The sequence below is a fragment of the Ipomoea triloba genome, chromosome 9, assembly GCF_003576645.1.
Source record: "Ipomoea triloba cultivar NCNSP0323 chromosome 9, ASM357664v1".
In the NCBI taxonomy this organism is placed as follows: Eukaryota; Viridiplantae; Streptophyta; class Magnoliopsida; order Solanales; family Convolvulaceae; genus Ipomoea; species Ipomoea triloba.
Genome location: NC_044924.1, coordinates 30,655,390 through 30,665,620, shown reverse-complemented (window position 1 = coordinate 30,665,620; position 10,231 = coordinate 30,655,390). Strand labels below are relative to the sequence as shown.

The following is a 10,231-nucleotide window of genomic DNA, read 5'->3' as shown; positions in this document are numbered from 1 at the left end:
ATTCTCAAAAAGAAGTAATCATAATAATATTAATCAATTTGACCATATTACCCATAGATTTAACACCTATTTAACAGAGATTTTAACGGAAGACTATTTATTGTCAAAAATGAAAGTCAGAGGACCATTTGTGGTCGAATTGAAAGTCGATGACTAAAATGAGTACTAGCCTAATAGTCAAAGGACCATTTGTGGTATTAACTCTAATGATAATTTAGAGATGAAAAGTGAGCATGACTAATATTTATGGATGAATTCTACAATTATTGTATAACTTAGGGACGAAAAGTATAATTTTTTAAAAGAAATAAAACTAAAAATTCCACTAATGCAATTACTAAGGTAACTTCAATAACCATTTTGAAAGCTAAAAAAAAAGTGTTTTAAATACTCGATTTAATAACTTTTTTCATATTTTGGGTCTCAAATTTCAACAATGCATGCGGGGTTTGTTTGATCTATGTTGTTCTCTCAAAAACAGCAAAAGATTAACTTGACTACTTAGTCTTTAAAAAAAATATACTTGTAGCTTTCACATATTTAATTTTTAGATATAAATGTTTCGAGTCATTCCATTTACATTATTAGTTTGTGTTCAGCTAATAATGAGAGTATATAAAATCAACGCAACATTAAAAGAAAAAAATATCTTTTAAACGGTATGCCAGTTGCACTTAAAATTTCTACAATGTAAGATTTGTTTCACATGTAATATGTTATTCTCATAATCTATTAATAATTGTCACATGTTTATAGATTATAATACATTGGTGAGTATAATATCATATAAAACATAAATATGTATCTAACTATTAGCTTAAACTCCTGGTTCAAACAAAATACATTATTCAATTTAATATCAGATTAAAGTCAAAATTTTCATCTCATCACTTAAAACACATCCTTCAATTTACCTTCATATGCTATTGTTGTTTATAAGTCGGTACATTTTAAACATCCCTAATTAAATTTCACTTACATTTCAACAATGTAGAATAATTATTCAATTCGTACGTTCTACTATACCTACATTGTTGTTTCAAAAATCGTAAAATTCAGCAATTATCTTAATCTAGAAACCATTTTAATTTAAATTTGATGCAAAAATTGTTTCTATCTCAATGATTGATTTACATTATTCATGCGTTTTATGTGGTTGGTGTTGAGCTGGGGAGTGTATAAAATAAACCCAACATATCTGAAAGTCAGAAAAGGCTATGTTGTAAACAGTAGGTTTCAATAATGTATGTGTATGTTAGCTTAGGGGGTCTGAGATCAGAATTCAACAAAAGCAGGGATTTATTGTACTGCATTGTTGTCTCATTTCTTTCCCGTGAAGCTATAGTGCATATATGTTTACCAAATAAAATATAAAACAGCCTTAGCTTTTTACAACGTTCGGAAATACATATACTGACTTAATGTAGGACCAAACAGAACAGCCAATGAATGCTATTATATTGTTTTATTCAATAGTGGGACTCACAAACCGCTGCCGGCCTGGTCTGGATATATATATATGCCACGTCGTGGTCGTTGCCTATAAAATTAAGTAACGTATTTGGCCATGCCTGGACCATCATCAATCGCTGCGTGCTCACGTGTATGCCACCACCCCCACAACCTATGCTAACCAACGTTACGTTACCGTTTTATCGGATGTAGCTAACCAGGCCACTTTGGTATTATATATACATGCATATTTTCGTGTGGTTACTCACCATTAGGTATGAACAAATACACCACAAAGTGTTCGAAAATACACCATTAAGTGTGGTACATTTTTTGGGTGTGTGGTGCGTTTTCAAACAATGTGTGGTGCATTTATACATATTTAATGGTAAATCAGCATCAATTGCATGAGAAGCATTATGCATATTTGAACCAGTATATATATATAGTAGAGTTTAGGTGCGGCCGCATCTTAACGTGCGGTCAGTGTATAGCCGCACCATTATGTATACAAATATACACAACTCAATGTTAGAAAATGCACAACACAAATATGCACCATTAGGTATGCATCGCCAAAAAATACACCATTAGGTATGCAAATATACACCACACAATATTCAGAAATGCACAATTAGGAACAAGAGAGTTATGTTGCATTATTTTGAGTGTATTGTGTGTTTTTTGGTATTTTTGTGTATTCTCATTGTTGTGATTTTTCTAACATTGAGTGGTGTATATTTGTATATATAGTTTGATTGAAAATCAAAACTACAGCATGTAGAACATTCATACCTAACATACTGTATGTAAAGCTCTTTCTGCTCTTGTTTCAATCTTGCATGCCTAACCAAACTTGAAAAGTCATGCATATATACCTGCTAAAAGCTAAACTTTTTAGTCTAAATATGAATTTTCATGTGTTACATATCATTAAAATATTATTGTGTGTATATATGGAGAAAATGCTTAGGTGTCGATTTGAAAACGAAAAAGTATATATAACAAAACTTTTTTTTTTAATTGTACCTTAGGCAAATTGATACAATGTTGAGTTACGCCTTAAAATGACGCATAAGGCTATTCGCACTAACGCAAATCGATCTTCTCTCACTTTTAAGATGTCAAATCACAAAATTACAATTATTTACTATTCACTCTTCATTCATGCAATCCTCTCTCCTCTTTTATAAATAACTCCACCTACTATCACATCAACTTATTAAAAAAAATAAATTTTTAATAATCAATAAAGTATTAATAATAATTAAAAGATAATAAAAAATGTAAATAATAAAAGATATAAAAAACCATTAAAATTGAAGCATGTGATTCATCTCAGACGGCACATTTATGTTTATATATTATATATGCCAAACACACGTAATCACTAAAAAAGATTACATTAGAAGAAAGATAATAAGAATGTAGTTTCAATTCATTAAATAGATTATGTCTCATGATTGATTAATTATGCATCTAATCAAAAGAACTCTCGATTAACCAATCAAATGAGTCATTTTCGATAAGATTTGTCCCGCCGGGAGGCTTTTATTATTATTATTATTTTCCGTTAGTGGGATTGCACACAAAAATCTGACACAAAGTTACTACATACGGTTGAGGCAGAGAGTAGAGACAAACACAGTGTCTCATAAGCCTCCAAGCACTTAGCTTTTGCTGGAGCAAAACCTCCACGTTATCACTCGCCGATAATTACAAAACCAGAAAATATGACCGTTACTTGCGACCTCGTCCCAACTATAAATTCTGCAAATTCCTCACTCCATTTCTGCTAAACTAAACCCTCCTTCTTTTTCTCTCTCTACATTACAATTTGCATTGCTTGCATGGCTGCGAATTCTTCTCTCACTCCTCTTTTCTTCTTCTTCTTCTTCCTGCAATTCTTCTCGTTATTCCATGCAACGCCATTGGCGCCGCACTCGTCAGCCGGCGGCGGTGGCGGTTCCAGTAATAATTGTAGCAGGACGCACGGCGGGCACCACTGGGTGGGGCCCACCGGCAACCGCACCATCTACGTCGACCTCGACGGCTTCGGTGACTTCCGGTCTGTTCAGGCCGCCGTTGATTCCGTGGCGGAGCACAATAGCATGAACGTCCTCATTCAAATCGGTCCCGGGTGCTACGTGTAGGTTTAGTACTATTATATCACTTAACTCCACCGCATTGCTATATAACTTGTGATCAAATTAAATTAATGAAATATGAACATTTATTGTATATTCACAAATCACAACTGTGAGTGTGTGTGTGTATATATATATATATAGTGTAGCTCGCATTATATATTCTAATCTTCCTTGTTTACAATTTCTTTGATAAAATATTATTTTTAGTAGTAAAAAAATTCAAGGTCACTGTATGAAAATGCGAACATGATAAATCTTGCTCTATATAATAGCTACTAGCTACTAAGTAGGAGGGTTGAAGCTACATTCTCAATTAAAAGTTTCTATATAATAGCTACTACGTAGGAGAGTTAAAGCGTTACAGTCTCACTATAATAGCTACTATGTCGGAGGGTTGAAGTGTTACAGTCTCAAATAAAATGGTGTTGGCAAAAATCGAACTCGTAAACTTTATATATGAGAATGATGATTTAATTTCACCTACTTGATAACTTTTTTTTATCTAGTGACTCTAACTGTTAAAGAACCACACCTAAAAAGTCGAACTTGAAACTTTGTGGTTACCAAGTCAAACAATTTGACCAACTTAGTTGGGTAATCCAAAATAGTTTTTTTTTTTTTTTTTGTTAAAAGTATGATGTAATAATCGTTTTTACTGCTAATTATTTGTTGATTGGAGTTAACATAAGGGACTAAATAAATGACATTAAAAACAATTATATTAATGACTGAAAATTTAAATAACATTTACAAATGCTGTATTGTGGCGGAGTAGGGAGAAAGTGGTGGTGCCGGCGTCGAAACCGTACATAACGTTTCAAGGCGCGGGGAGGGAGACGACGGTGATAGAATGGCACGACAGAGCAAGCGATCGCGGCCCAGATGGGCAGCAGCTCCGCACTTACCAAACGGCTTCCGTCACTGTGTTTGCTAGCTTTTTCTCCGCCAGAAACATTAGCTTCAAGGTACCAACAAATTATCAAATTCGGCATGCTACCTTCCAGCCTATCACTACACTCTTCTAGGGTTCACATTTTCAACTTTGAGTAGAAAATTGATCGCCGCCATTACTGTTTTGTAATTGAGGATTAATTAGTGCATATTTACTCACAGAATACGGCGCCGGCGCCGCTGCCGGGGATGCAAGGATGGCAAGCGGTGGCGTTTAGGATATCCGGCGACAAAGCTTACTTCTCCGGCTGCGGATTCTACGGCGCTCAGGATACTCTCTGCGACGACGCCGGCCGCCATTACTTCAAGGAATGCTACATCGAAGGCTCCATCGACTTCATCTTCGGCAACGGCCGCTCCATGTACAAAGTAATTTTTTCAATTTATCCAAATTATTAACACAAATCTTTTCAAAAAAAAAAAAACAGAATATTATATATTTTTTATATTATTAAAAATTTTAAAAAATTTGGTAAAAATTTTGATACAGGATTGCCAGATACATTCAATAGCCAGAAGATTCGGGTCCATTGCGGCCCAGGACAGAAATTCTCCCGACGAAAAAACCGGGTTCTCGTTTGTAAACTGCACTGTGACAGGAACTGGGCCGCTTTACGTGGGCCGGGCCATGGGCCAGTATTCCAGGATTGTCTTTTCCTATACTTATTTTGATGACGTGGTGGCCCATGGTGGCTGGGATGACTGGGACCACGCCAGCAACAAGAGCAAGTAGGCCCCACTTCTTATCCACAAAATCGTTTATGGTTTTCTGAATTTTATTTTCAGATTTATTTATATTTAGATTTTATTTTCACCCCTCTGTATTAAAAAAAAAGTATTGAATTGCGTTGTGAATTATATATATATATAATATTTTATTTTTAATTATTTTTTAATTTGGGCTTTGGGCCACTTGCGCAGGACTGCATTTTTTGGGGTGTATAAATGTTCGGGCCCAGGAGCAGCAGCGGTCCGAGGAGTATCATGGGCCCGAGAGCTTGATTTTGATACGGCCCACCCATTCCTCGCCAAGAGCTTTGTAAATGGGAGGCATTGGATTACACTTGGAGATGCCTAGCTACACATACTAAATTTCATACATTCATTCATTTATTCATTCTTTAAACAAAAAAATAATTCAAAAAATATATGTTTCACTTATTTCATTTATTATATATTAGTCATATTCCATGTAATTTTATAAATTCACAATTTGAAAGGTTTGTAATTTACATCATAATATACAAAACTCAATCTTAATTGTTTGAACAAGCAACGTTTATCTTTGGTTCTTAACACATACCACATGTCCCCTCAAGTTTCATAACAGTAGATGAAGGCTACACATTTGGGAACATTTGGATGTTATCATATTTCATATAACACCCTCATATACACACCAGTTATTTACCTACCTGTTCATGGATATGGTTGAATATGATCCCAGCCAAATGCAATAAAGCAATGGCAATCTTACTGCACTTTCAGGTCAGAAAAGTCCGGCTACAGTGACTACAGAAGTATTTGAATAACAAATCCATGGATGCTCTCTGGACCGATAGCAGCTCTCTCAAGAATCCTACTTCACAGTTGGACCGCTTAACCACCATCTCTTTCAGTACAGGTGAAGAAACAAAGAGTGTTTTTATTAACTCCACACCGGCTTCCTGCTTCCACTCATACTCAGGTCTCCGAACTCTACTTGGGACCTCTCCCATATCTATTTTTGCAAATCGGAGCTGGTTGAAGCAAAAGTTAAATTTACTGATATTGAATTCTCTGGCATCATTTATGCGCCGTTCATAAGGAGTGGATCCTAGCTGGAGACATGAGGAATATTTATATTATTTTAAAGCAATTTAGAGGTTAAGTCAAGATGGTTTCTAAATTTGAAAAACTGGAAAGGTGTCAGATAAAACTCACTTTAATGGAAAATTCTTTCAAATATGAAGCCTTTTGCAGAAGAATATAAACAGCTGAAAGCTGATCAGCATCATCATCCCCAATGTTGAGTAGTGAAAGAACATTTAAAGAATCACATGCAACTATGACCTTCTCCCTAATGCGACTTGTTGCCCAAATCTGCAAACAGATATGCAATCAAGTTGTGGTATAAGTTTAATACAAATGCCAGATAGCATTACTTGGTTCATCACTATCATACTCAACGTTTAAGCAGCATTATTCTTCCAAGGGTTCAGTCTTCAAAGATTCAAGAGAAACAGTTCTTGGCACAAAAATGTACCAAGCCCTTCAAAAAGAGTGTGGTAACTATGGAAGGCACAATGTATAGGAGCAACCAAGTCAACCATATAAAATCAATTACCTTGAGGATAGAACCACACAGAGTTAGTTTTTTGAATTGTGATAGACAACCAAGAAATTGCACCAGATAATTAGCAACCCCCTGCTCTCTCCATTCAGGGCTTCCAGGTCTCAGTGTCAGGTTAAAATAAGCATCATTCAGCTTAGGACTGCTTTCGATACGAACATCCTTGAATGATCCTTCAATATGACATGACCTCAGCATATGTGCGTTGATGTTAAGGCAGTCCCATATGCGAAAATCCAACAACTTTAACTTCTCAAGAAGTGGGCACCCTTCAATCAAACTTTGAAGTACTATAGCCTCTGTGAGGAAATTTGTTAAGCAAAGACTAACCAGTTTGCTAAACCCAATGGTTTTATTCAAATGGGATGCCCTATTGAATTCGAGAGTTAATTCCTTGATACCACTTCTTCTTAAGAAGTTTAACCAACTGGTTAAATCAGCACTTTCAATCGACCCCTCTAACATGGAAAGTGTAAACTTCTCTATATGCACATGATGAGATAATAGGACATGATAGATGACTCTCACATTTCTTTCACCAGCAAGTGTGATAGTCGAAACATTTCTCCAATTATTTCTCCACTTTTTGGATAAAACGCTCATCTTAGCAACGGCATCCATCCGGAGGCGACCTAGGATGTTGTCTAGCACCTCCCATGGCAGATTGCTTATTCTATCAACTATGTCCACCTGTGAAGGTTTCTCAACCAATTCATTTTCAGCCTTTATCATCTTGAGCAGAAGATCAAATGGATGATCAATAGCGTTCCTGCAAATCGAATCTGTTAGAAGCAAGATTAGAATTCAGTAAACCTAAATTCTCAGTTTTCACAGTTTCAAAGTCAAACAAATAATGTTGCAAACATATGATCCAAATATTGGATTAAGAATATGTCAATAGGAAACTCAGATTCATCAGAAATTACAAACCTGATCTCGTACGACTTCAAAAGGTGGGATAAATTGCTAATTGTGACAATATTTATTCACAACAATAAAGCAAAATATATAGCGTACACAACCAGCAGAAAAGGAAATCAGTTACAACTACCTATACAAAATCTAAGCAAGCCAAAAGAATAGGTCAGAATAAAACTGAGTCTCAATACTAATAACAATTAACAAAAGTTACACACAAATCAAACTGCAAATATGTAATTAACAGACAATTTAGTAAGCTTCTAAACTTAATTTCGTAGCCGACTAGACGAGAAATTATAGCGCGAACAAGACAATCAAGAGGATCGACCTACGGTGATGAACCCCAAGTCAACGACAGTCAGAACGCCGTTGAGGATCGACCGGAAACTTGGACTGAGCTAAGCCTTGCCGAGAAGGCAAACAAGGACAGGCAAGAATAATAATGTACAGTAGTAAAAAGGAAAATGATAAATAGAGTTAGTTATTCACATTTATCTCTAAGATTTTAACTATTAATTTTGTCATGCATAAATATAGTTTTATTGTTACATTTAATTTAATCTTATCGACTAGATCTTTGATAAATATACTATGTGAAAAAATGTAAAATTCCTTTCAATCAAGATTATTAAAAAACAAATTTTAGTAATTATATTGTGTCTTTAGATTTGGATGGATAATATTCATATTTTGACAATTCTGGACGAATATATATATACACTTATTATGATGAATAGTAGTTGAAAATTTAGTCCCTAATATCAAATGTGACAACAAAAATGAGTCATTTTCATTTTTGGTCCTACTGTTATCGAGGCATTTTCAATTTTAGTCAATTTCATTAATTTTTGCCACATTGCGACCAATCTTTTTTAGTGCTTGTCACTTTTAGTTCACCGTTAAAATTTTCGTCAAATTGCCGTCTAAAATAGGGGTATATTTGGTCTTTTCATACTTTGCTCACCTTCTTGACCCTTTGTAGTGGTTTTTCTTACACATTTTCATCTATTGAAAAGGTCCGGTGAAAGCTATGTGTGTCACATTACAAAGCCATGGTTTTTACCGGACCTCTTCATTGGATTAAAATCTGTATGGAAAACCACTACAAAGGGTAAATGAGATTATCAAAGCATGAAAAGATCAAAATAACCCTGTTTTGGACGGTTATTTGACGAAAATTTTAACGGTGGACTAAAAATGGCAAGGACTAAATAAGATTAGTCGCAATGTGGCAAAAATTAATGAAGCGGACTAAAATTGGCAATGCCCAAATAAAAGTAGGACCAAAAATGGAAATGACTCAAACAAAAATATACTTTATACACCAAATGTTACAAAATTATTAATTAGAAATTAAATATAAAAAGTGAATAATAGATAAGAGGCATCAACTAACAATATTTGCAAACACAATGTAATTTTGTTAATATTTAATTGAAAGTCATAAAATAGTATTTTTTTCTACTTACTGAAAGTCATAAATTTATATTCATTTCCTGTTTTGTTAGTTATTCAAAACATGAATATAAATCTATTATAATTATTTTTTACAATAAATTTGAGTTTTTAGGTCAAGGGTAAGATTTTTATTATTTGGTTCGACCAAACTGAATATATATTTTTAGATGACCATTGCTAAATATAATAAGTGTATTTTTTTTAAAGTTTCTTTTAACTAAAAGAAACAGTGTGCCAAAGACCTTGTGGTCTAGTGGTACCCGGTGTCCCGATTTACACTCCCACATGGATGATGAGAGTGGGTTTGAGCCTCAACTTATATATTTTAACTTAATCATGTCATTCCGGTTGGTAAAGTTACGTGGACAATGATATGCGGTATAATGATAGTTGGACTATTGGTTGCGCTTATATATTTTAACTTAATCATGTTATTCCGGTTCAAATAATAACTATATTGATGGTTACCCAACCATTAATTTGATACCACTAAATGAGAGAGAGAGAGGGGGTGAAGTGAGAACTATGAAATTATTAAATGTTTTTTTGAGTAAAAATCTTTGAATACATTTTCTCTCAAAAATGAAGTTTTTTTTTTTTTTTTCATTTGACGAAAATGAATAATTTAAATTCATACCTGGAAAAAATTGGCAATTTGCAACATAAATCATTACACAATATAACATTGGATCAGAAAATTAACAAGTTAGTATCTATTCCAAAGTCATTCACATGTCATCTCATTAAGAACTTGCTAAGTTTTGTGTCAACTCGCACTGCTTAACTTGTTAAAATTAGCACATGTTATAGTTTTAGATATTAATTTACCATTTTAAGAATTATGATGGTGTGTTTTGACTAGAATATCTTTATTAGTTTATCAAGTTATTCTGTCAAATACTACGTAATATCGTATGGACTCAAAACTTGAAAACTAAGGGTGTGTCTGGTAACCGGAAAAATGATT

At 34.1% G+C, this 10,231-nt stretch overlaps 2 protein-coding genes across 5 annotated transcripts; one reads left to right on the top strand and one right to left on the bottom strand.

The window, feature by feature from the left end:
* Positions 1–3,268: 3,268 nt before the first annotated feature.
* Positions 3,269–5,732, top strand: LOC116030570 (probable pectinesterase 68). Its single transcript, XM_031272867.1, has 5 exons — positions 3,269–3,601; positions 4,378–4,567; positions 4,716–4,922; positions 5,044–5,282; positions 5,475–5,732. The coding sequence occupies exons 1-5, from the start codon at positions 3,303–3,305 to the stop codon at positions 5,629–5,631; spliced, it is 1,092 nt and encodes a 363-aa protein (XP_031128727.1). The 5' UTR covers positions 3,269–3,302; the 3' UTR covers positions 5,632–5,732.
* Positions 5,733–5,793: 61 nt separating this feature from the next.
* Positions 5,794–8,264, bottom strand: LOC116030569 (F-box/FBD/LRR-repeat protein At1g13570-like). 4 transcript variants are annotated; one of them, XM_031272862.1, is made up of 4 exons: positions 8,135–8,264; positions 6,880–7,654; positions 6,477–6,635; positions 5,794–6,373 (listed from the first exon to the last, which is right to left on the bottom strand). In XM_031272862.1, exons 2-4 carry the CDS (start codon positions 7,615–7,617, stop codon positions 6,038–6,040), a joined length of 1,233 nt encoding a protein of 410 aa, XP_031128722.1. In that variant the 5' UTR covers positions 7,618–7,654; positions 8,135–8,264; the 3' UTR covers positions 5,794–6,037. The 4 variants fall into 4 exon arrangements, with proteins under 4 accessions (XP_031128722.1, XP_031128723.1, XP_031128724.1 ...); XM_031272863.1 differs by having other exon boundaries at positions 8,139–8,257; XM_031272864.1 differs by having other exon boundaries at positions 6,880–7,667; positions 8,135–8,251.
* Positions 8,265–10,231: the final 1,967 nt, after the last annotated feature.

Excerpts from the sequence above, each read along its gene's own strand:
- LOC116030570 (XM_031272867.1), top strand. The coding sequence starts at position 3,303 with ATGGCTGCGAATTCTTCTCTCACTCCTCTTTTCTTCTTCTTCTTCTTC. Across the intron at positions 4,923-5,043 it reads ACGGCCGCTCCATGTACAAA|GATTGCCAGATACATTCAAT; the intron begins GTAATTTTTTCA and ends ATTTTGATACAG. Across the intron at positions 5,283-5,474 it reads CACGCCAGCAACAAGAGCAA|GACTGCATTTTTTGGGGTGT; the intron begins GTAGGCCCCACT and ends CCACTTGCGCAG.
- LOC116030569 (XM_031272862.1), bottom strand. The coding sequence starts at position 7,617 with ATGATAAAGGCTGAAAATGAATTGGTTGAGAAACCTTCACAGGTGGAC. Across the intron at positions 6,636-6,879 it reads TGTGTGGTTCTATCCTCAAG|ATTTGGGCAACAAGTCGCAT; the intron begins GTAATTGATTTT and ends ATCTGTTTGCAG. Across the intron at positions 6,374-6,476 it reads TGAAAGAATTTTCCATTAAA|CTAGGATCCACTCCTTATGA; the intron begins GTGAGTTTTATC and ends TCATGTCTCCAG.